We start from the raw sequence: 26832 nt of genomic DNA, 5'->3' as shown, positions 1-26832 counted from the left end.
ATATGATGTGGAGAAAATGAAAAAATCTGCATCTGATCAAAATGAAATCGGTAAATACATTTATTATATATAATACATAGGCGTCGGTAGCAAATTGAAAAGGGGGGGGGCTAAACCAACAAAAAAGGTAACACCCCCCCCCCCCGGTTCCGACGCCTATGTAATACATACATTTGATTTTTAATAAAAGGAAAATGGTTGGCCATGGGTTCAATTTCTCCGACAGGTCATGTATGCAGATATAACATCTAACATGTCATTTATATTTTGTGAAACAAAAAAAATTTATACTTTTTACTTTTAGAACCATCTTCTATAAGCAATGGGAAGAGACTAGTTAACGTTGGTACTACCGGTAATAATCCAGTAGCGTTCTATGCCTACATGTCAAAATCAGAGCAAAATCCAAGCAATCACCATATGATCATTTTTGACGTCATCAAATCAAATTTCGGTGGGGGATATAATGGGCACAGTGGGACGTTCACAGCTCCTGTTGCAGGGATTTATGTTTTTACATGGACTATCTACACTGGTGACCATGGAAGATGTGAATACGGAATTTACGTTAACGACGATATTTTGAGTAGCACTTTTGGAGAAACTGATGACGTTGGTGCAGATTATGATTCCGATTCGGGGACTATAGTTGTAGCATTAAATGCACATGACGATGTTTATATCCGATCACTCATGGCTTGTACTACCTTCATAGAAAGCATTCGTTGGTATACGAGAACTTCATTTGCTGGATGGAAACTCGACTAATTAATACAATTTTCTTGTGTACTGATTTTGTGGGGGATGTGCAGAGCTTAATATTGAAAGAAATAAAAAAAATTATATGAGCTGTGCAGATCTCTCTTATCATTCAAATTTCTTTCCTTTCCTTCAGATTAAACTGTCAATATTGAAAGTTATATGTTAGAGATTTATCACTATATTAAATTAATAGATAGCTCAGGCCCACAGCGTACACTTTACTCACGATCGAGCATTATATTGCAGTTGGTGAAGTACAGTGCATACAGCAGAAAGGGGGGGGGGGAGAAGAGAGAAATAATAAATCCGAACCACATGAGTTATAGTCCCTATTAGTTTTACTGAAATTTTCAGTAAATTTAAAAAAACGTTATACCGGTACCTAAAAGGTATAATAATAAAATTGTATGTACGTCCTTGTCAAAATCGAAATAAAAACGAAAAAAAAAAACTCATAAAGAAATTCAGTTTGTGATCAATGACCTGACAATTCGTATGAAAATGTTCAACAGAATTTGACTAACTGAGAGATTGTTTTTGCTGTAAAGGTCATTGTATCAATAATATAACTTGCGAAATTTTGACTTTAAAAATTAAAAGAATCTGTTCGTATTCTTGTTTCATCAACTTGTTTGTCAATAGGTTGTCTCGTTTTAGAAATTATTCGCTCGCCCTTAAAATCAATAATCGGACTAGGAAAAAATTGCCACCTCCTTTGGAATCATATAGTTGTCCCTTACAGAATTTTTTGATATGTTTCATTATATTTTCCATGCGCCTTGAGGATATTACTTGTCAGTTACTAATTAATATAAAATCGAAAGATTCATTTTTCTGCAAATTGCACAAAGGGTATGAACTTCACGGTTTCAGGCACTCCTAAGTGTTTATAATGTCCCAGTGCTAGTGTAATGTACAGCAACATGTAACAGCTGTCATCATATCGAGTTGTGTCATTTTTTTTCTTCAGTTTTTATGCTTCAGCCTGAACAAAGAATTCGCAAGAGGACAAAATACGAAAAATCGATCTATTCTGGTACAGATAGTTAATTGAACGTATTTGCTGAAATGATAACTCATAAATTTTAGAGAGAAAAAAAAACGTTGAACATTGGACTAAATCAGATGGGACTTTAGGTTAGTACTAGTATTTATTTTGGTAGATGTATTTGAAACGAAAAGAAATTGATCGGGCGTAGAAGGCTTGTTTCATAACCTCTCTGTGTATCGCTTTTGGAAACTTGAGAATAACTTTTTATAAAAATAAACTTTTTGTTCAATTTAAAGGGAAAGATATTTAAATTTTACTACGTCTGTCAAAGATTTTATTTTTGGTGTCATTTCAACATACCTTGATTATGGGCTGGTAAATATACAAGTAAATATAAGGTAAGTTTGTAATGAATACAAATTACACTATGAAGACCCAAAAAATTCTCTTTTTTGAAAAATAAAAGCGGGGACATGGCCATTTTCAATGTATGTGTTGGTAATTTGTGTGTATTTGCTAGAATGTAAAACAAGTTGCGTTCAGTATCAAAAGGGTTGTAAAATCGTAAACAGCCCAAACCAACGTTTCAGAAATGCAGCAAAAAAGCTGTATCAACATTGCAGACTATGTCTACATATGGGGATCAGTGTTGATCTTTTCGTTCATTGAACCAAAATTAAATATAGTAATCATTACCACGCCATCATTGGTGCATATCCAGTGAATCATTTATGAATTGTTACAGATAATGATTCAGCGATAGTACAGCAATATGGCATAAAATGACGACGACTGCGGGAGAAAAGGACCGCATTTTGACAGCATCCCCCACGAAAACCCCGCCCTTTCTACGCCACATCACAATCATTGCAAGATTGTCAACGCTGGCGACACTGGCCGGTAAGTGGGGGCGCGGATCTAACGTTAACGTGCATCTTTAACTATTAGATACATAACATGGTCCACTATTTTTTTTCAGACTTTATTGTATTAAGTTTAATTCAACAAAGAATTATATTTTGCAATTCCTTTCTAACAGTGTCTTTAATTTTGTTTGTGTTTTGGTCGTTTAATTCGTAATGTGAAAGTTCAATGTTCAATTAAATTCGTTTTGAAAAACAGGATTCATTAACTAAGCCTTTTACTAATACTCAGTGCAGAAATGTAGTGAAAATGTTTATTATATAATTGTAGTAATGTGGGCAGCAGCTGTATACGTTGTACAGGACAAAGAAACACACACTCAATATGTTGGATTTTATTTGATGTAGGTAAACTTAGCAAAAATACATATTTTTGTGTAAGTGAATATACCGGTATTCCAATTATTATTGTCCCGGTCTGAACTATAAGCTGAAGCAAGCAGACAATGTTTAATAAGGATGAGAATATTTCACACACAATTCATTCAAAGGTTTACTGAAATAATGTACGAAATACATCCTAGACCATATCTTTGACGTTGCGCAAATCGATGAAAGTGGACGGGGGAAAGGGGTGTTAAAACGCACGTGAGAACGTTTATCATCTTATATGTACGAGAGGCACGTAATCAATGAAGCCTGGTCAATCAATAAACACACTGCATATTCAACAAACAATATATAACATATCCAGTGCAAAAACATTGATAAATCCATTAAGAAAGGGGAAATAAGATTTTTGGGAGGTCCAAATTGTTGAAAAAAATTACCAGGCAGGGAAAGCTCTTCTTATCAGTAGTAAGTTGCAAGTAGACAGACTCAACCAACCAACCAACCCCCCCCCCCCATGAATTTAATTGAAACTGAATTGTAACTAGCATTTATAATAAACAGAAAGGCATATTATTCTGTGTAATGTTATTAAGGTTCATCATCAATGATATACATGTAAATCCAATTTTTTTACACGCAACATTTTATTGCTAAGTGGATTATATATAGTAATTGCATAGGTGTCAGAACCGGGGGTGCAAACATTCACATAATATAGGCATTGAAAATTGGGGTTTACCCTTTTTGTTGGGTTAGTCCCCCTCCCTCCCTTTCAATTTGCTTCCGACGCCCATGCATTGATAGTTGCTACATTACATGTGGAATTAGACTTAGTCTCAGAGTTAATGAAATGGAAACTAAATCTCGTATATATACACCTACACCATTCCTTTTCTATACATTATGAACATAAAATGTAAGTTAATTATCAAAGAGGTAAACTAGGTAGGAATCGAAAAGTGGACAAATCCGTCTTTTAAATGTAGGAAATCAATTAATTTGTATTTTTCCAATTGTCTATATACCTGCTACATTTTATCTTAAAAAAAACGTTGAATTAATTTTGACACTGGCAAATAGTAGACATTCGTGGCATATTAGTAAGTTCTTTTATAAAGAACATTATACTCCTGACATAGATTATATCACGCATTTCTAAAAGAAAAATTATATCTACTCAAGAAGTTCAACTCGAAATTGTTCTGAAAATGTAAATATTAGACATACTATAAAATTACTATTTTCATGAGGTCAAAATTTCGTGGGTAGAAGAAAAAAACATGGGTTCGTGGCATAGGCACTTATTGTTTCATATAGAGGCCAATCTGATTAATTATTGATTTCACAATATCTAGATCAGTTCATCATATTGCCTGCAAAACTTTAATTGAGATTTTTTTTCAATATTTGTAGTGGAGCATCTACGGTTGTGACATTTTTTGAACTAGCATGGATTATCAATAAATCTGTCTGCTGCAAGTAAGTCCAAATAAATTAAAAGCTGCTATCAAGTTTTATTCAAACATATGCAACCAACGCTGAATGGACGTTTCCATGATGTTGATTCACATTTGATTGTAAATTACAAAATATTCAAATTACAGTATAATTAAGATTGGAAAAAAAAACAACAAGAAACGACAAGAATTCGAAGTTCGTATCAAAATAACACAATGTTTTTAGATAGATGATACAGTGAAACTTGTCTAATCCGAACACCTCTGGTTCTGAAGAAATTATCCAGCTCAAACAACATCCCAGATTTGATAAAATTCTAAATAATTGAATTTATTATTGAATTAAAGAGACTTAGTTAAAGGTAACATCGTATTAGGCAAGATTTTGGAATACACATAATTCGGATTAGACAAGTTACACTGTATTTGAACATGTCAGTTTAAGGTCCCATAATTAATATGACCTATTTTACTGATAGACAGGAGGGGTGCTGTTGTGCCTGCTGGCAGATCGTCATGTGGATGGACAACTGGAAGAAGGGGATCCTCTACCTCCTCATCTCCATCCCCGTCTTCCTGGAGGGAATGAGGATCATTCTAGGGATAATTAGTGGTGAGTTTATCATTTTAGGGATAATTAGTGGTGAGTTTTATTTCCGTGAAAATCAATTCATCTGAGCCGCTCCCGTGAATCTGGTGTCATGTTGTAAATTTTGTATTTACTTCCACCAGGTAAATTCAAAATTTACAACATGACACTTCTGAACCAGAGCACTTGGCTGCAAAGTGGGTGGTGGTAGTATGGGGGGTGGGGGGTTAGGGGGTGGAGAAGAGGTGTTTCAGGTATTTCATGGCATATGTGTGCCTCAGAACAAAATAGTGAATATATTTTTTTTTATAAATTAATGTTGAAGTTGATCACTGCTGTTTGTATTGATACAAAAAATTTCATATAACTGATATATTTTTATTGCAGGTTTTCTTCTTATTTTATGTGGATTGTTGTACATATTAAAGACATTCAAGGAGGGTATAGTTTACACAGTGACAGAGACGAGATACATCCCGACCCCCACACCATCAATTAATATAGTAACTCACGAGATCTACACACAGACAGAGGACAGTGAATACTATAAAGAATTAACAGGTCACTGATGACCAAACAGTATTATTATTATTATAGTATTTATAGTAAATTTAAAATTCTTACATTATGACATACAGTATAAACACATTTGGCTGAAGGGACTTTCATATATGTACACCATTTATTATACCTGTATAACTATAAAAGATATGATTTTATTTATATTCAGATCCCCCTGTTTTAACTCTTTTTTTAACCACAAGTGTCCACATGACTTAGGCCTATTAAAACTCTGACTATATTTTTTCGTGGCTGATATTTGTTGTCTTCAATATTTGGTTCATTTTTTGTGAGTTGTAAAATTGAGAGAAACCAAAGAAAATTGTCAAGTTATTACTATAAAATGAGTCCCAAATTGTTATGCATATACTTTGATGTTTACACATTCAACAAAGTCAAGAAAAGTTGAAATATTTATTTGTCATCAATTTAAGACAAAACTGTATACATGATATATCATTTAATAAAAAAAAAATAATAATAAGGCAATAAATAAACTTTCTTTTTAAAAAATGACAATATTTGGCAGAACAGTTACTTTAAAGGAATAAAATGATTTTAATATACATGTATGCTTTTTTACCCTTAGACAATGTAAAAAAAAAAAGTCCTGTATTGCACCTTTCAATTAAATTGACAGAGCTTTTGGATTTCACATACAAAAATATACTTGTCATTGGGAGAATATTCACATTTGTAGAACATTTTATCTATGTCACATTATAATGCCATATGATTGTGATGGAAAAATATTTATTATATAATAGTACATGTACCTTCTAAAATATTTTGTTGGCACTTATTGTAACTATTATTTTTTTAACTTACAAAATTATTAAATTATTTTACATTATATTTTCTTTGCCTTATTTTAAACACTTATCTACCAGTAAATATAAATTAACACATTGATCTGCTCATGCACATCACCCCTTAGGGTAAGATGTAATGTTAGCAGATTTAAGATCTTATTTTCATCGCATTGACTTCATATTACAATAAATGCTTTTTAATGAAAACAAAAATAAAATCCAATTTCTAAAAAATCAAATGTCTTCCCTACAATGTGCACTTTAGCTGCAAAACATGTTAAATTTAATCATGCCAAACTTGACCAAGACATTGTATTAGAAACAGAGATACAGTGTGTTGTTGAAAATATAGATAGAAAAACTTTGACTGCTTTGCATTGCTATAACTCAAATAGAAGATGCATGATTACTTGGTTTAGTAGATTCCAATTATGAATGATGCTACAGATTTTCATGCACACAAATTCAGCTATCATATAAAAAAAAATTGACTTTGAGAGGTATATGAACAGGACAGTGCAACAAAAATAAATTCATATACATATTGTATCTCCATAAAAAAACTAAAAATATTGATATTTTACAATTTCTTGAACTGCCCTTTTTCCTGATGCAACAAAATATCTAATATATTGCCGATAACCCTTTGGTGCTAGCAAATTAAATACATGTATCTACATACAGTACAAATAGTATTAACAGAGTATCTTTGTAGTGCTTGTAAGGGGAAGGTGCTATCTCACTTTTAAAATTACGGAACTTTAAAAATTAATGCACAAACCAGAAAGCACACTGACTCCTTCATTACTTCATTATGTCAGGTACATGTATCTTAAATGAATTATAATCTTAGAGCCCTTTAGATGGGTCAAGGGACCCAGTCTATCATTCTTTATACAGTATGACTATGACAGCATGGATATGTTTACAACATACATACACTTTAATCCTCAACATATGACAATGTTATACATTGAGCAAGAAACAATTACATTTTCAAAAGATGAAATGGCAAACAATCAGCAGGATCATTAACAATAATCATAATTAATAGCATTTTATGACTGATATTCTCTGCTATGGATGAAGGCAGTCTCAGACAGTTCGTCAAAGACAAATATTTTTATCACAGATTTTCAGTGTACATGTACTTCAATTTCTGTCAGTTTGACAGTAGTATTTCTGTTGGAGTTTGACAGTACTAGATATATGTATTTCTGTCACAGTTTGTCAAAAGTGGATATTTCTACCACATTTTGACAGTATTGAATATTCCAATCACAGTTTGGCAGTGATGACAACTGTTTTGGACTCTACATTGATACTAGTTGTTGGAATCTGTGGAACTTCAAAAAACTGTTCTGTAAATACAAAAAAATGTATTCCTGTAAATGCTACTTTCATCATTTTTCTTGAAAATATGCACTAAGACCAATCAGTTTTTGCTTCTTGTTTCATGTTTTTCAGAGTAATCTCAATTCTAATTCTCACTCCATTGAATGCCCGAAGCTTTATGCTTTTATCATCATTATCAATTTTTTTAAACTCACAAGGAGAAACAAAGACATACCTAGCTGAGAACACACACTGGTCAAAACAATTGTGTTTGGGAACATGTATGTTTGTCCATCTCTGTAAAAACATGTAAATCATAAAACATGAGAATTCTGAATCAATTACAGTCTGTAATATCAAGATGATTCATAAAGCATAAATTCCCTGAAATTCATAGACATCCTCACAAGATTTATAAAATAACCATTATTCCTTTGAAAAAATTGTCAAACTAAAAAACAATTTTAGCAAATTTTGCCCAAGAAGTTATGCTTAAAAATTGTATGGTTTTTAAAAGCAAAATATCATAGTAAACAGAGGAATAGTGAGCCTTGATTAAAAATTAAAAAATTAACCCATTAGTCAATACAAAGAAAATGATCAGTTTGTTTTCGTATTAAGAGTCCAACATAATATAAACATCTGACCTTTTCTCTTTCCTGACTGCTCCCATGTGAACTAGAGCATGAAGCCCATTTCCCAGTAAGTCCAAAGAGAGAACTTCTAGATTCCGGACACACCGCTCCCTTAGTAATCGCGCCCCCAGCGTCTGGGCCTCCCGGGATATTGTTTTGGGTGGCTTGGCTATTGGTTTATTATGAACATCTATTTGTGTTGATAATATGCATCGACAGAGAATCTGAAAAGACCAAAATTAACAATCTTTAAAGCTTATACCTGTAAATATGAAGAAATGCAATCAAATGTATAGGAATTTGAAATATGCCTATTCTGCATGTGCTAATCACTTAAAGATGCATATTATTTCAAAAGTGAGTACAATTTAATTCTCATATAATGGTGCATGTTGTAAATGCACCTGATTTTCATTCAGATATTTTTTTCCTTGTTGCAATGTGTAAATATTAATCAGTCAGCACTTACCCAGTATCCAAGAAGAAATGGCTCAAACATCTGACTGAAAAAAGTGGTGTATTTATTCTGGGATCTCTTTATCTGGACTAGGTGATCTTTTATTATGACGCCGCAATTATGAGTCAAGGTCAACACAGCATTTTCGAAGTCCTACAAAACAATGAATATGAAAACTGATTGGGAACTGTTGTACCTAATCAAAACATGGGACTATAAGCTTGGACTTTTGCAACTCAAAAAAAAATTTTTGTCATTATAGAATTCCCAAATGACTACAAATGAAAACCTACCTGTTTAGTACTACCAGGTCTAAAAATAAAATCTCTATTCAGGAGCTGCTCTAAGAAGGAGTATTTGGTAAAAAGTTCCTCTGAAATAAAAACAGTGTAACTTATATTTGTAGTAGTACAAATGAGTGTTTTACTGGTTATTTGAACCAGACTCACTGCATTTATACTGTACAATTACAAACATTACTATGTACATGTATGAGTCATGTAAATGAAAACCTTTTGTCTGAGTAATTTAACTCAAGTCTTACAATAGCAAACATTTTCAAAACTGATGTGGCTCATGCTCAGAATCTAGAATTCTCAACAAATCATTTTTTTTACCGGTAAATTGTTTATGCAATATTTTTCCATTCTCAGTGGATGATAAGTAAACCACATTTTTAAGAAATCTACCATTATGTAAATATTTTGAAAACCCTGCATATATAAAAAGAAAACTTCTTTACTAACCTAATGACAGGGTGTCATTTGGACAGGCATTAATACTGATGGTGACCATTGCAATCCTAACAAAGACATGCATGAGTTGATTCCTGTACAGAGTGAGGACAAGATGCTGAGCCGCGGACTGCATCAACTCATCCTGAGTCCCCTTCTGGTGAGGTGCTACCACAGAAACCAGTTCTATTACGTCGTCTTCGCTCACTCGTACAAAGTTTTTATGAAGATCAAGTGCACTTCTGATGATGTCATCAGCTGTCTCATTACCTGCAAATGTCAATATATATTCATTTTTATCCAATGACAACCTCTGTAGAGATATCTAGAGTTGTTTGAAAACATACTTAATATCCGATCTATACATATAATATTATTTGTGTGGATAATAGCAATTATACTCCTCAGTCAATCAATAACGTATTTGTTTTTGCAAATAATGGTACTTCATTGGTTTACTCCAGAATCATTTACCACAAGCTTATTTTAAAGAAATATTTCATGAACAATATTCTGTAACTTCTGCAACACCCCCCCCCCCTCCTACATACACCCAATTACCTGGCCAGTCAATATTTGCCCCTAAATTAAAGGCCTGTCTCTTGATCCACTCCACTTCTTTAGTCAGCTGTTTGACTGTAATGCCCTCTTTATTCTGAACCAATACAGCAGCAATCAGAGACCAAGGGGAGATAACCATGTTAGACAGGTGCTTCATGACAACATCGTATCCAAGGGTTTGGAGGAGGTTTGTTTCTTCTTTAGACAAACTAGCTATGTATCTAGAATTAAATAAAATAACCAGATACTAATGAACATATTCTGCAAGCCTTTAATACCAAACTGGTTTTGATATACAAGTAAAATTAAAAGCATGGCAATGTCTAAATAAACAAGAGGCAAGAGTATTACAGTGGGTTCATATCCTTTCATATCAAACAAACTGCCTCAAAACTGTTTAAAATTATAATGAGGCTGTTCAGTAGGTGATTTTTCTTTGTTATTTGTATACTTATCAAAGATGTAGCAAATAGAAAATTCTTACATACCTAGGAGCTAAACTGTGAACACTCCTATCCACCTTTCCTGTTGTGTACTGCCTTATTGAAATTGGTTCTCCAAAGTACATGTGAACATTTCCAAAATCCTCATTCAAAATGTTCCTTGCCTTTAATAATGCCTGCATGAAAAAAGCAGTATCTATACATCACTCTATGTAGACAAATTTTTTAACTTATTTTAAGAAGGGAGTTCAAATATATTAATGGGAATTTTTATAAAAAAAACAAAGCTACATGGAATCAATTGATTAGAAAAAATATCATTACTACTGAACACAAAGGTCAACCAATCTTTTGCAATACATGTATATTCTTCAACATTTCTACTTAGTTAAACAATAACAATCTTACCCCTGTGGATTCTTTAGGTTTAGGGACTCCCAGCAGTTCATAGGCATACAATGTCTCCTCCAAAACCTTGTCATAACTAATACTGACAGGAAACACCATGATATCTGGGATGTGGGCCTTAAAGTAGGGCTCAAGTGATGCCGACAACATACCTAGAAATCAATCTCCTTAAAATAAACCTTGATGGAGGAAGAATGTACATCTATATAGTTCATGCTTTCATTCAACCAATGAACTACAGTTTGTACATGGAAATACTTGTTCAAAGATAGTTATGAAAATATACCAAATTTTGGAGAGTAGGATTTGAGTGTTCGACTTCGGGTTCCCTCCACGTAGAATTCAATAGGATGGTCACCATGACAGATCTGTGTTTGTACGTACTCTGTGAACACAGCCCAGTAAAGCTGGTCATCTCCAAAGCTCCTCCGAATGTAGAAGGCACCACAATTCCTCAACAGCCAACCAAAGAATTTCATACTGCTGAAGTCTGGATAGAAGAAAAAACAACAGCTATTTAGTGTTCTGCATTTTTCAATATTTGAGCCAGAAATATAAGTTAAATGGTTTCTTATTAAGCTAATTGCAACAGAAAATTCATAATATGTGTAACATAGATTTTCTCATTGTAACTCACTTAATCTATTCTTTGAACAAATATCTAAAAGCAGACATATCCTTTTTAAAATGCGTGTGTGTGTGTGTGTGTTAATGTTCAGTTTCATTAAAATTTTATACCCATGGCAGCAGCAATAACTGGGAGGGGCAACTCGTAGGCGAAGAAAACAAATGAGACCAGCAGAAAATCAAAGTAACTTCTGTGTGTGGGCATCACTAACACTGGGTACTCCTTAATCATGCTGTGAACCTGGAAAAAAGGAAGAATTTGTATAATTTGCAAAACACCATGCACATTGTTATAGTTTGTATTGCAGTTCACAAAATCTAAATCTAGCAAAGAGCTAAGTCTTTATTTGTTAACTATGTTGTGAAGGATGAAGATAAAGTAAGAACAGGAAATAACATTGTTATAAATATGTACAGAGTCAAACCAGGATGATAAATAAACATATCTGTAGTAATATCTTATGAGAATAATGCTTTCAATGTTCAGTCATAAGTAACATTTCTTCACATAATTAATGATCCTGTGAACATTAAAGGATTAATCTTAAAGATATCAAGAGGCAGGACCTTTTGTACACCTTCCTCGTTGACATAAATTCTTCTGAAAAGGGCCTTCATAACTTTGACCAGAAACACTGCAAAACCCCGAATAGCATTTATGCTGAGGTTGTGGGCCATTTCGTTTAGGATCTCCAGAGTCTGTTTGTGAATCTCTTCCATTGGCAAGCCACTCTCTTCACAAACCTGTAAAAACAGTATATTCATAGTTATGTTAAAGTTAAATTGTGACAGAAAATTTTTATTCACTTTAAAATCAATAAAGTGAATATACCTGTAAATGTCACAACAGATCATACTGTATTAGGTTTGAATCTTACCCAGTAAATAAATGCTATTCAAGACACAAAACAAAAATTTTCACATAATTTATTTAACCAGAATTTCTGTAAAGTTAATCAATTTTTTTATTGATGCCATCACAACATAGGATGTGATCCTGATCACCATTTAATAAAGAAATACTGTAAATGTATTATATTTAGCATGTACAATATTTGGCAGAAATGGACTTTTGAATAAGTTAGCGTAGATTTGATTTAGTGCATTTCTTCATATTCTTATTTATGTGTATATGTGTAAGACATTTAGCGTTGTACTTGATTTAGCGGTTGCTGCATTCCGCCAAAGCCGCTAAAAAGAATACACAGCCAAATGTAATATGTTTACAGTACAGGTACTTTGTCATCACAGGCACTTAAACACCTATGACAATCAAATACATGTATGACAATGTTTCTGATGATTGAAACTTGCCTGTTCTATGGCATACTTGACTCTATCACTGTGTAGTACATGTTTCTTGATCTCTTCAGGTGATCTTGGTTTGTTTTCTTTATAAAGAGGAACATCTCGAGCGTGCCATGCCCATTTGGCATCACTGGAGTGACGACGGTCTTCGAGGATGTCCTCAAAAATATCTTTTTGCTTCCCAGACACAAGTTTTGGGTCATCTTAAAGATAAAATAAAGGAAACAGACTTAGTTAACCATCATTGTCAGTTAATTTCTTGTTTTGACACAGGATAAGGATTACTGATCTAAGTCACAATTCATGTATAAATCCTTTTCTAAACAACTGTAGTAATATTTTACCTCCCTGAATTAAAAAGTACGTTTTTACTTAGACATTCATAATAATTCTTGGCAGAATAGACTGAAAAAGATGGGTGTTGTCTGCAATTTTTGCAAATTGAGGGAAAAAAGAGACATGAAAATGACAGAAAACAACTTCGTTTGAATGTCGCAGTAAACAATCACCTTTCTTTATCCAGGAATTCCTGGACTGTCCTGACATAATGGATGATTTGGACACAAACACACGTCCAAGTCCAATATTCCAAAGTTTAGATGTTTGTTTGGAAGCCGATCGTATGATATTCAGTGTCATTAGTTAAAAAATGTTTCACATGCAAAATCCCTTGTTTCAAACGTTTCTTAAACTAAGACAAGGAAAAATAAATATTAAAGACGTTCTTAAAAATTTCGTGATCACTTTCTTTTGAAATAAAAAAAAATTATGAGTTATTTTGTCATTCGAATTTTTGAAAAGTAATGCATTATTTATTTCGATTCATAAAACATTTAGATAATTCTCAATTCTAAGATAAAACAAACAACACATTATTAGAAAAGCTATAAAGAGTACGACTTATCCAACATCTGCTACGCCGAAAAGGCGTCTGCTTGATAGTGAAAGTACACGTTGATTCAACGGTTGTTGACAACTGATAAACACACATGGCAAGCTATTCAGCATGCATCATTATCTTCATAGGATTGTGTCTTGCAGCAAAAAATGACAAGGTAAAAAAATCGAACAAATTTGATTTCCTCGTGTGTGAGTTTCCCCCCAAAAAGTCTCTTGTCTGTTCAACAATGCATTTCAAAATTCTTCCCTCTAACATAAAAAGTAAAATATGTTGACATGCAAAAAACATATGTCAAAATGCAAAATAGTGTTGAGTAACATGCAAGTAGCAACTCTTTAAAAAAAAAAAATACATGAAGAATGCATCATAATTATGTTGGCATACGAATTATTTTGATCAAAATCTTAATGTGTGATAATTGTGCAGATATGCTATTTGTTTACGCTACCATGCAAGTTTATAATGTTGACATGCAAAATACATATTCTTAAGCATGTTTATATATATTTTTGTATTTACCACCAGAGTGGCAGAGAATTTCTTGAAAAGGAGAAGAAAAAACTTGAAACAGAGAAAATAACATGCTCTCTAAAGAAAATTACATCAAGGACTTTGGACAATTAACGTCTTACAGACAAGGTTTGAGTTTATTCTGAAGAGTCATTTACTTTAACATTAAATTCATTGCTTATCAAAGTAATCCTTGATTTTCATTGGGGGCGAAATTCATTAATTCTTAAAATTTGAAACTAATATTTGAACATGCATGATTTCTTTGGCACATTTGAACAAGAGCCTTAGTAAGATCATATTTATAGCTATTTAAGAGCTTCTCCTTATGAAAATTAATATACAATTCATAGTATATTTGAGTCCATCTCTTGATTTTAAAATGTCAACAAGAAAAGCATTGTTTTGTTGTTTTTTTTTTTAAAGAAAAAGTTAAACATTTTTTTTAGTAAAGATTTGAAAATAATTTTTGAAATGTGGTTTATCTTAAATTGTAGGCAACAAAAGTCCTTCCATGTTATATTGATGCAATGCTAGAAAATCCAAAAGATTGGAAAAAATGGACAATATTGGGGGATTTATATGAAAGAGATTCAAAAACAACACAAGCATCCTTTTGCTTTAAGTTGGCATCTAAACTGAAAGGGCCTATAAACACATACATTGATGACTGGAGTTTCATTGGCCCTTTTGTAATAGGAAAAATAGAGTGGGACGGAGATCCATTGGAAGCGTATGGTGGAATAAGGAATGTTTCAAAATACAGGTACAGAAAAGGTGAAAGATTTTATTCTGAGCTTGTCAAAGACACTTTTATAGAATGGAAAACTTTCAAGCAAAACTCTCATGAAAATGGAATTCAGATTTCTCCTACAGTTCAATGGAATGAATTGATTAACTCTCTTGGATCAGTAGGAATAACGGAATGGCAAGGGTGGATATTAGGGGAACTTTATATAAATGAAAGGGACCAGAATGTACTAATTCAATGTTTAGGTATACATACTGTTTATATTGATGACATACCTGTAGCTAGTGATGTATATCACAGAGAAAAGTTCTGGTTCGGTGTTCATCTATCCCGGGGTGTCCATACCGTGTACATACATTTAAGAACAAAGGTGACTGCAAACAAGAAGTGCACATTTCAAGTAGATTCAAGCCCAGTAAGAGTTTTGGAGCCACAGTTCTTACCCGATATAGTAAATGGGTACTTATTTAGTAAATATATATCAATTCCAATATCTAATTATCATCATTCCAAGTGGGTCAAGGTGTCCAAAATCAGCAGCGCACAAGTTGAACTGGCTCTGGAGAGTCCTTTCAATTTAGCACCAGGACAGACTTCTCACATTCCAGTAAAGTTTAACACAGAAAACAAAATCAGCTCAAAAGATTGTGAACAATTTCATTTGACATTAAAAATCATTACTTCCGAAGGAGTGTATTCATTACCACTACAGCTAAGATGTAGGAAATCTGGCCAATCATTTCTGTTTACGTTTTTGGACCATGATGGCTCTATACAGCAAGCCGCTGCTGTGGAGCCCATCAAACAGTGTGATTCTGAGCTTTGTCCTGTTTTGCTTACACTGCATGGGACAACCGTCCCTCCCCAAAATCAGGCAGACAGCTACAAAAGGATGGAAGATGGGGAATACATCTTTGGGGTTGACGAAGCTTGGCTGCTGGCTCCAACCAGGTAGGATTGATTTTTGTAACTTTTAATCTTTTGATGCTCAATAAAGACTATTAATGTTATTATTGGAATCAGTTATAAATTTGGGATATTTTAAGATAAATGACATCAATGTTCTAATTTAGAGAAATTGCAACAAAAATTATAATACAGTTGAAAATTAATAGGTTTTTTTGGCTTTCATGAAATATATAACTGTATACTTGTATTTGTAAATTCAGTTAAAATCAATATTGTTTTCCTTAATTATAGACATGGAGCACATAACTGGGAAGGGCCAGGTGCCCTTACTGCCCTCTCTGCACTTTCTTCTTTGGAGGACCTTGTGAAGGGACAGAACTGGGTATCACAGAAAATTGACCCAAATAGAGTTGTCTATGCTGGTAAGTCATTTTTTTTTGGTGAGTGCATATGACCCCTGCTTTGATAATATTTGTGCAATATCTAGCCTAAGTACATGTAATACATAACTTTTTTGTCTCAGGTCACTCTATGGGTGGACACGGAGCCTGGCACCTGGCTACTCATTACCCTGACCGCAGCCTTGGACTGGTCACCCTGGCAGGCTGGATAAAGAAGGAAGAGTATGGAGACAGCAATCTTTTCTTTAGGTATCCAATGAAAGATTTCATTGTTAATATGAAAAATACTAATTTTTTCATAGAATTTTCATCTTTACTATAATTACTTTCAGAATTTATAGACTGCATGGTATTGTGAATTTTACTTAATCTACCCGGTAACTTTGTGTCTTTTGTGCAAAAAAGTATTGTCTTGATTACAAAAAAAAATTAATGAAAAGAGGATAATCTTCCTTAAAGTGTCAATTAATTTCTTATTGAATGATATGACATTGTTGAATTTTATAGACATGACATCTCAGCAAGTCATGTGGATCCTGCCATAAAGTTTATACTGGAGGCTTGTATAGCAGAAAATGATGTAGACAGACACATCACCAACATCAAAGTAAGTGAGATAAAAGTACTACTGGACAGAGTTATGACCCTTGGACTGTGAAATATTTCAATAATTTACAGTTTCCGTTCATTTTCTTCGCAGAGGTTGCACTTATTGAAATAAAATTTGGTATACAGATTTATCATAAGAATATCTAGGTTAAGGTCAGTTTTGGTTGTGATTGAGCCATTTTTGACAGAGTTATGTCCCTTGGACTTAGAAAAATTCCAATTATTTGGGGGAAGTGGTCATAAGTGTTTTACAAACATCTCTTGTTGGTAAAAAATTGATACAAGTTAAGAAACTTTAAGATACATAATTCTGTAAACAAAGGAGTTAAACCCATGCTGTAGCGTTTCTCTTCTTCCATGAGTGCAAATCAATAGTTACAGTGTCAGACTTCTAGTTAAAAAAAATTTATGTAGGACATGCACTGTAATTGCTTGCTTTCAGTTTGAATTATAAGAATTATTTAATTCTCTATTTTGATGCAGGATATCCCCATTTTGGCAAGAATTGGTGCAGATGACAGAACAGTCCATCCGTTTTTTGTGCGCAGAATGTATCGCCTAATGAAAGAAATAAAGGCCAACATAACTTATGTGGAGGTCAAGGGCAAAGAGCACTGGTGGTGGGATACAAAGTAAGACAATAAGAAACAATACATACAAGGGTGTTTATACTTCTTGGAAATAATTTGTTGGTAAAACTTTGTGAAATTTGATAAAGATACATAATTCTTGTTAAATCTATACTTAATAAGAAAGCGGGTCATCAGTAGGCTAGTATAAGTGTAAGTCCAATGAAATTACACTACAGTGTATTATAAATTTGAAACAAATAGAACTTCAATTTTCATTTTAAACAAATGCATTTTATATTTAATTAGCTTCTTAAATTGTTCGTGATGTTCAACGGGTAAAAAAAATCAGATTATTAGCTTTGTTAACTAAGAATTCTGTTATTACTTGCATGTATATAGAAAGTGTGAAATAAGCAAAACAACAAAGAAAACAATAAATTATATATTCAATTTAAAGGTAATTGTGGTTTTTATATACAAAACTATGCATCCGATTATAATCGGTAAATTTCACTAATGCCAGATGATCGATTATTAGGGATGGGTATCGGATCGCGATATATCAGTCACAGTGTCAGTAATATCAGATATTTTTAAAAGGAGAGAGAGATTTTACTTTCTAGAAATTTTTATGTATATAAAATCAATTATGTTTGGAGAAAGTCAACACTTTTTACAACATTTTTTATAGTTTCTGTAATTGTAATTTGAAAGATTGAACAAATTATTGAATAATATCTGGACTTTATATTATGTACCTAAAGACTGGTATTTAGGTCTTATCAACCCTGCCAAAAAATGGTGATATACCGGTATATGGGGTGCACATCCCTATCATTATGAAAATTAACCGATGTCCCTCACTAGTGAACTAGCAAATAATTTGTTGTTAAAACTTGGTGAAAGTTTGTAATAGTCCTTTTTTCCTTCAATTCTTTTATTAGCAAAATTTGCTAGTATGTGTACTTTATACCCACTAAAAAAACTTTTTATAAACCAAAAGAGAAAAATCATTTCTCAAATAAAAAATTTAAAATCAACACATCAAAAAGCAACTATTATTTGTATCAGCACAGAAAATAATGTTCTGTTCAAATAATAAACTACACTGGTACAGTTAAACACAATAAAAAAAGGCAGACTTTGTTATATATGTGTGGCGGTCAGTCGTGTTCCTTTGCCAGTGGCCAGATAGCTCAGATGGTAGAGCACCTGACTGGAGATTCAGGGTACCCGGGTTCAAATCCAGTCTGGTCTGCCGCATCTGTCTCCACTCCTGGTACAAATGTAATTAGTTACTGTAGAAGTACTTTTTACAGTGTGGTATTAATTTACGCTATGTACGTGGTCAATATTTTCCACGGAAATTTGTCCAAGCATACTTAATATAGATGTAAGGCAAATAGTGACAATCAAAGAAATCAGCATAATTTTCCGTTGAGATTCCAATTCCCTGTGGAAAAAAAGTACATCTGTATTCTCTCACAATATGTTTCAAATTCACAAGAAATTCTTTATTATTTATTTTTAGCAGTTCTTATAAGATGTTTTACTCAAAAAAAAAAAAGAATATATTCTTTAAGATTAAATAACGCATATCAGCAGCAACCACTGAGTATCAGCATAGAAAATAATTTTAATTAAAATACTTATTCTCAATGGCTGGTTTTTTAAAAAGATTAAAAATAGAGTTTACATGAATTGTTCCAAAGTTGTTCAACTTTTGAATCAAGTATCCTTTAATTTCAGGGAAGCATTTCTAAGGACCTCTTTGACTTGGAAACTGTCAATGTTGCAAGATTTAGCATTCAAGAACCACCAAACAGGAAAACAAATTTTAAACAGAAAGTGTTAAAAGTAGGTGCTTTTTTATATTTCATTTCATTTAATAAAATCATACTAGGATAAAGTTGCTTAATTGTCATATAAAGAAGAAGGATTTAATCTTTATTATTCTGAATGAAGAGATATATTCAAGCAAAAGAACCTCATGGACTTATAATTATTAATTATCATTCCATGAAACTATGGACATGAAAATAATAATTTTATTATTTTGTAAGTTTATCTGATTGTTTGATTTTGTTGTAGGTGGATGGTAATAAAATTGGTTTAATGAAAGGAAAACATTCCAGGGTTACCTTATGTCAAATCAAAGGTACCTTATTATTTAAAATTACATGTATATGTATTTTATATTATCTTTAATTAATTACCATTAATAGCTTATTTTCCATGGAAGAAGTTTGTTGCTTTGGATTTGATATTTTTAATTTATATATATTTTCTCAAGGGAACTGGACTTTTTAATTTATACTTTCTCAAGGAAACTGGAAAGTTTGTGATGAAAAGAATCTCCTTGGAAGAAACAGTTCTACTTATGGACCAGCTAGAAGAGTTGCAGAGCAAAAATTTGTCATTGTCATAGGTAAGAACAGAATGCATATGAATGTCAATGCACAAGTAATTGCTCAGTTGAAAAACAATCATATTTGTAGCAATAACCAAGTTGTCTTACCTGTGTTAAATAGGAACACTAGGATTACCTGAGATCTCAGCTAGACTTCAATCAGCTGCTGTGTATATTGCTAATTTATTCTTATTGACCTCTGACACCACTGTCCAGATCATCAAGGACATAGATGTGGACCCAGGAACTGTAGGTAAGTGTTAGAGGTGGACCCAGGGACTTTGGGTAAGTGTTTGATTGGACCCAGGAACTGTGGGTAAGTGTTAGAGCTGGACCCAGAGACAGTTGGTAAGTGTTTGATGTGGACCCTGGGACTCTGGGTAAGTGTGTCTGTAACTTAGATATGGCAGTTGCTGTAGCTGATGAGTGATTTTGTCAGAGCAGAGATAAACTGGAATTGTCTGGAAAGTGAATTGTGTGACACATTTGATTACTTGGTAACTGCTTAAAGGTACTTGGACACAGATTTGAAGTCAATATTTCTTCTATAATATTACGACACATATATTTTAATAGCATTTCACACAAAAATTAATTAGAAATCTTATTTCATTTGAAAGTTATTAAAACTTGAAATTTTTTGGCGGGTTTGATTGACACATCCTTGCACTTTCACAAATTTTAACCTTATTCTTAATCCTTAGGAAAAGTAGCAATCTTGTGGTGTATTAATGAGAAATATTAAAACTTCTATCCAGAAAAATAGTTTTATTCCGATTCATTACAAATGTTAGAAAGCAAAACTCCCTCACAAGTATCGTCATTCCTAAGTAAGGGTTGCTTACAGAGTTTAGCAAATCGAGCACACTCGTGTTATGTACACAGTTTTTGTAAACAGGGCTCGAGTTCTGTTATTGTTTATATTTAGAAGACCTGGTGATTTTTGTCATATTTTCACAGTCTGCTTACCACAACTGCATGGACTGACAATATATTGTGTGTTTGTTTTGCTTTTGAACATATCTACTCTGAATTTTCTAGATTATAGTATTAATATTTTTCATTTATACACAACGAGATTGCCACTTTTCCTAAAATTAACCAAATGATTAAATTTTCATGAAAGTGCAAAATGTGTCATTCAAAATCCGCCAAAAAATTTGAAATTTTAATATCTTTTATATGAAATAAGATTTTTAATTAATTTTTGTGTGAAATGCTATTAAATATATAAGTTGTAAAAAAATAGAGGAAATAATAACTTCAAATCTGTGTCCAAGTACCTTTAATATGAATATACATGTATTATTGGTTATGGCCCAAGAGAACCTCTGGCATATAGCAACACTGTTTATAAACATAGCACAAGTTTGATATTATTTTTAATTTCAGAGGACTCAAACTTAATAATCCTTGGCTCAGAAGAGGAAAACCTGCTAACTATCAGTTTTCTTGATGAGATACCTATAAAAGTAAAAGGTATAGTATTTAGAACATGTAAATGTAATACGTATACAATGGTGTGAATCACTTGCTTCTTTGTTATATTTTTTTTACATATATCATATACATGTATTATATCTTCTTTTCAATGGCCTGATTCCAGAAAGTATTCTTAACAAAGCTAGACAGTACGACAATTTTGTATTGTAGAACAATCCTTTGGTCTTGAGAGCTGTCAATTCCAAGAGAAGAGAATGGGGCTCCTGACACTGGCACCTCATGGGAAGGGCAGGCTAGCTTTGTTAATATTGGGGAATTCTGCAGAGGGTCTGATGGACGTGGTATCCCTAGCTACACCCACCATTCCTCCCATGACCCGCTCACCAGTAAGTTATTCAGAACAATGGAAAGTCAACTTAAGGTTTTAAGCCTTTAATTATAGTCACCCAGCTGAACTATGTGTATATGGGGTGACCCATAATGCAGAGTTTGATGTCAATTCAGTTTGGATATTATTACATGGGTCACCGTAATTAAGCAACTTAAATTTCTATGGCATGAAACAATATTTGATCATATGAATGCAGAATATTTTATAGTTTTACTGTTAGTACATACAAATAATTATACAAAAGTTCATGATGAGCAATGTTCATATATTTCAGTTTTCCAACTTATTGCCAGATTATGTCATCACAGGAAAAGATTTTAAGCTGAAAGGACCAGGGGGATTTCTCTGTGCTGGTTTTTATGGGAACAATTGGGAATACAGAAGTGATATATCTTCATGTGTTTGCTGAGTAATACAAGTACACTGTACATGTATCAAAAGATGTTATTTTTAGCCTTTAACTAATATTTGAATGGAATTGAACATTTTAGCTCACCTGACTCAGATAAATTTTCCAGGTCAAAGATGTCTGTAATTTCAACAAATTGTTAAAAACTACCAGTACATGCCAGTGGCGGACATGCAATTTAAAGTTAGCGTAAATCATAGTTTATAGTCTTGAAAATGTAAAAATGTCTACTCGGTACCTGGATCCACCCCTGCATGCAATTTATTCAGTCTCCTAATTTTTTGACTGGTTGACAGTGCCAAAGCTTTATCATATCTAACGCCATAGTAAATGTATCTTTTTTATGAAAAAAACATTGTTTAAGGAGACAATAATTGAACATGCCTACATGACCAGTCACTGTATTACTCCAGTGATTAAGAGAATTAGAATTTAAAAACAAATGAATAAGATATTCTTGACTTGCATCCCTGTATAATTGTTTTCTAAAAGGTTGTAACTGGAGTTAAATTTTTAAATTATTTTGAAGATGTTTAATTCATGTATCCTAGGTACTCTGGACAAATAGTTTGGCATTAGGTGAGCTATATGACCTATTGATCACTTGTTTTTTCCTACTGCTTTACTAAGTCTTTTTTAAATGTTTGCAGTTTACAAGTAAACCATTTGTAATACATGTACTTTTATGTTACTTCTCTGTAGTATACATAAGTATACTCTTAATTTTTCATTGAAAATTGATTATTTTTATGGATGTATATGTAGGGTATGAATTTTTTCTGCTCAGTAGAAACACTATGAGAGCAACAGTATACTGTGAAATCACTAATTTTTGTGGTGGTTTAATTTTCATTGTTTTCGAGGTATGGAGAGACTCACAAATTTATGACCACCACAAAAATGTAAATTCCATAGACATTACTACTAAACATTTTCCAACCACAAATTCAAATCATCACAAACCAATGTTTTTTATTCAAACCTCGAAAATTTGACCCCACAAAAATATGTAATTTTACAGTATTTCTTTAAGAAACTAAATTTTTAGTCCAAAATAAGCTTATATATGTAGAAAAGCTTTAGAACATTTTTAACTCACCAGATTTAGAAATTGTCTTGTAGTGAGCTTTTGTGTTCCATTTTGTCCGGGTAATGTCTGTAAACTTTTCACATTTTCAACTTCTTCTCAAGAACCACTGGGCCAATTTTGACCAATCTCTGTACAAAGCATCCTTGGGTAAGGGGGAATTTAAATTGTTAAAATGAGAGGCCAATTCCCCACACAAGGGGAGATAATCAAGAAAAGACAAAAATAGGGTGGGGTCATTAAAAAATCTTCTTCTGTGTTAGAACCACTGGGCCAGAAAAGCTGAAATTGTTTGGAAGCATCCAGGGATAGTGTAGATTCTAAATTGTTCAAATTTTACCCCGGGGGGTTGGGCGGGGCCACAATTTAATCAAAGTTTTATATAGTTATATTTACAAAAATCTTTAAAAATCTTCTTCTTAAGAACCACTGGGCCAGAAAGGCTGAAACTTATGTGAAAGCATCTTGGGGTAGTCTAGATTTTAAATTGTTAAAATGATGACCCCTGGGGGTAAGGTGGGGCCACAATAGGAAATCAAATTTTTACATAAAAATATATAGGAAAAATCTTTGAAATTCTTCTTCTTAAGAACCACTGGGCCAGAGAGGCTGAAACTTATGTGGAAGCATCTTGGGGTAGTGTTAGTGTAGATTCTAAATTGTTCAAATCATGACCCATGGGGGTATGGGGGGCCACAATAGAGAATCCAAGTTTTACATAGAAATAAGTAAGAAAAATCTTCTTCTCAAGAACCACTGGGCCAGAAAAGCTGAAACTTGTTTGCAAGCATCCTGGGGTAGTGTAGATTTTAAATTGTCCAAATCATAACCCCCAGGGTTGGGCAGGGCCACAATAGGGAATCAATAAGTTTTACATAGAAATATATGGGGAAAATCTTTGAAAATCTTCTTCTCAAGAACCACTGGGCCAGAAAGGCTGAAACTTATGTGGAAGCATCTTGGGGTAGTGTAGATTCTAGATTGTTCAAATCATGACCCCTGGGAGTAGGGCGGGGCTACATTAGGGAATCAAAGTTTTACATAGAAATGTATAGGAAAAATCTTCGAAAATCTTCTTCTCAAAAACCACTGGGCCAGAAAAGCTGAAACTTATTGGAAAGCATCTTGGGGTAGTCTATATTTTAAATTGTTAAAATGATGACCCCCTGGGGGTAAGGTGGGGCCACAATAGGGAATCAATGTTTTGTTTAGAAATACATAGGAAAAATCTTTAAAAATCTTCTTCTCAAGAACCACTTTGCCAGAAAAGCTGAAACTTATAAGGAAGGCATCCTTGGTTAGTCTAGATTATAAATTGTTCAAATAATGACCCCCGAGGGAAGGGCGGGGCCACAATGGGGAATCAAAGTTTTATATTAAGAAATATATAGCAAAAAATCTTTGAAAATCTTCTTCTCAAGAACCACTGAGCCAGAAAGCTGAAACTTATGTGGAAGCATCCATAGTGTAGATTTTAAATTGTCCAAATTATGACCCGTGGGGTAGGGTGGGGTCACAATAGGTTTTACAAGGGGGAAATCTGGTAAAGAACAACATGGTCAAAGCTTCTCAGGTGAGTGATGTGGCCCATGGGCCTCATGTTGAGATTTAGAAATTGTCTTGTATTAGAAAAATGTGTTCCTTTTGACCAGGGTAATAGGGCGTGAACATTTCCTTAAACATTTGTGTATATATAGTATACAGTCAAAACTGTCTCTAACATTGTAGAGTTCATTATGACCCCCCCCCCCCCCCCCCCGCTTGAAAAGTGGGAGGGTATATAGTAAATTCTTTCCGTCCGTCCATTTGTCCGTCCGTCTGTTACTCTTTATTTCTTATCCGCACACTCCTCTTATACTACTGAGTGAAATTTAATGAAACTTTCACAGAATCTTTATTACATATTGCCATTGTGCAACCTCCTATTATACTTTTTTATTCGACACGTATACTTGGTTTCCCATAGCAAAACATGGACATTGCCATTATATGTTTACCTTTGACGCCACTATAGAAGCTTCTGGATAACATGCATTTCATAGGACGACTTTATATTCCTCTTTACACATTACCGCAAAACAATATATAGCAACACATCGACATTAGGGAGGCGGGGGGTATCATTTAGTGAGCTCATTGCTCACAGTACCTCTAGTTTCGCTATTAATTCACACTTGTTTCCCCATTCCCATACATTTTGCATGCTCTTTACACTGTTCAATCTGTTTATTCTGACATAAAATCCGTGTCCCATTGCATTCCCATTACACAGGATTCTCTGTATCGTCTCTTCTTTCCCTGTGGTTATCTGTTAAATATTTTGCATGTGTTATAAGTGCTGCTCACATTTTTCATTAATCTTCATTGTGAATAATGTATGTAACCATTTGAAATTTTATCTGTCTGATCGCATTGAATTTACATTAGCATTTACATTGTAATATGAACTTAATACATCATTTCTTTTGCTGAAGATTGCAACTTTATGAATATGTCTTGCAATTTCCAAATTTTGTTTCATGATTGCTTCTTTTTAAATTTGTATTAAATTCAGTATGGTGCTGTTGAAAGATTTGTCAAGAGTTGTTTTTCCAGTGTTGTGACATTTCATTTTTCTGATGACTGTTTGTCCATTGTCAGTCTGTCTGTAAATTTTCACATTTTCAACTTCTTCTTAGGCAGTTTTATTTAAATCAAACCTTCACTAACTCTGTTTTATTTTAATTGTTGCTTGAATCAAAATTTAAAAAAAGAGCTACCACGGTAATGAAAATTTGATTTTAATCTGACTGCTTCTCGAGAACCACTGGGCCAATTTTTACCAAACTTGGTACAAAGCATCCTTGGGTAAAGGTAAGCGAAGGTGCCTGTGGGCCTCTTGATTATCTAAGTTGTTGTTTGAGCCATGTCTTAGAAAATTATGTCTACATTAGGGAAAAAATTGATGCACAAAAAAATTATTACTAATATGTACTGTATGATATCTTATAAGTGGCTGATTCCTAACAGCAAAATTCATAACTTGTTAGTTTTAGTCAAAACCTTGCTACATATACATGTATTGTTCATCCAAATGATTTTTTGATGTTGCTTGTTCAGTTGGAGTATGAAAAAGGATTTCTTCCCTTTCCAACATTGGTAAATCATATACCTTTTCCTCCATAATTCTAGACACATTTTTAAAAATAAATCTGCATATTTTATCCACCTCCCAACCCTTTACAGTCGTCTCTACAAGCAATAAACCAGCTTGAATTAGAATTTTCTGTGATACCTCAATCAGACAATTTAAATCAAGCCAGCTAGTTTATCACCTGTTTTAGATGACTATATGAAAAAAAGTGTGCCCTCCCCTCCTTTTATTAACAACCCAGTTGTTAAAGGCAAAAAAGACATCAATTGGTTTAAGAATGTGCCTGGAATTAGGGGGTGAAAGGCAAATGATTTGCCAATATTGAAAAGGGTAGTTCTTCCAAACAGTGCACAAAAAATCTTGTGCCATA

At 33.2% G+C, this 26832-nt stretch overlaps 4 protein-coding genes across 5 annotated transcripts; 3 read left to right on the top strand and 1 right to left on the bottom strand.

Annotated features, from left to right (window-relative positions):
- The first annotated feature begins 6 nt into the window (after nt 1-6).
- On the top strand, nt 7-807 carry LOC134265017 (complement C1q-like protein 4). The gene is made up of 2 exons (XM_062747256.1): nt 7-50; nt 305-807. The coding sequence occupies exons 1-2, from the start codon at nt 17-19 to the stop codon at nt 766-768; spliced, it is 498 nt and encodes a 165-aa protein (XP_062603240.1). The 5' UTR covers nt 7-16; the 3' UTR covers nt 769-807.
- An 868-nt stretch (nt 808-1675) lies between these two features.
- On the top strand, nt 1676-6432 carry LOC134265030 (uncharacterized). 2 transcript variants are annotated; one of them, XM_062747279.1, is made up of 6 exons: nt 1676-1899; nt 2499-2653; nt 2948-3020; nt 4423-4488; nt 4946-5079; nt 5443-6432. In XM_062747279.1, exons 2-6 carry the CDS (start codon nt 2536-2538, stop codon nt 5622-5624), a joined length of 573 nt encoding a protein of 190 aa, XP_062603263.1. In that variant the 5' UTR covers nt 1676-1899; nt 2499-2535; the 3' UTR covers nt 5625-6432. The 2 variants fall into 2 exon arrangements, with proteins under 2 accessions (XP_062603263.1, XP_062603264.1); XM_062747280.1 differs by lacking the exon at nt 1676-1899 and adding an exon at nt 2128-2151.
- A 1089-nt stretch (nt 6433-7521) lies between these two features.
- LOC134265029 (dihydroxyacetone phosphate acyltransferase-like) lies at nt 7522-13610 on the bottom strand. The gene is made up of 14 exons (XM_062747278.1): nt 13446-13610; nt 12943-13139; nt 12196-12372; nt 11740-11869; nt 11288-11491; nt 11002-11153; nt 10639-10769; nt 10151-10371; nt 9602-9859; nt 9149-9228; nt 8868-9008; nt 8411-8622; nt 7999-8060; nt 7522-7789 (listed from the first exon to the last, which is right to left on the bottom strand). Exons 1-14 carry the CDS (start codon nt 13573-13575, stop codon nt 7707-7709), a joined length of 2178 nt encoding a protein of 725 aa, XP_062603262.1. The 5' UTR covers nt 13576-13610; the 3' UTR covers nt 7522-7706.
- A 260-nt stretch (nt 13611-13870) lies between these two features.
- LOC134265019 (uncharacterized) lies at nt 13871-22405 on the top strand. The gene is made up of 15 exons (XM_062747258.1): nt 13871-13991; nt 14363-14476; nt 14845-16049; nt 16299-16429; nt 16531-16657; nt 16916-17015; nt 17501-17649; nt 18774-18876; nt 19339-19446; nt 19681-19747; nt 19916-20017; nt 20121-20252; nt 21392-21478; nt 21653-21828; nt 22108-22405. The coding sequence occupies exons 3-15, from the start codon at nt 14878-14880 to the stop codon at nt 22240-22242; spliced, it is 2589 nt and encodes an 862-aa protein (XP_062603242.1). The 5' UTR covers nt 13871-13991; nt 14363-14476; nt 14845-14877; the 3' UTR covers nt 22243-22405.
- Nucleotides 22406-26832: the final 4427 nt, after the last annotated feature.

Source organism: Saccostrea cucullata, unplaced genomic scaffold, assembly GCF_032062105.1.
Source record: "Saccostrea cucullata isolate Sc308-1 unplaced genomic scaffold, CSIRO_AGI_Scuc_v1 ctg357, whole genome shotgun sequence".
Taxonomy (NCBI): Eukaryota; Metazoa; Mollusca; class Bivalvia; order Ostreida; family Ostreidae; genus Saccostrea; species Saccostrea cuccullata.
The sequence above is the reverse complement of the archived record's forward strand: the minus strand, read 5'-3'. Positions and strand labels throughout refer to the sequence as shown.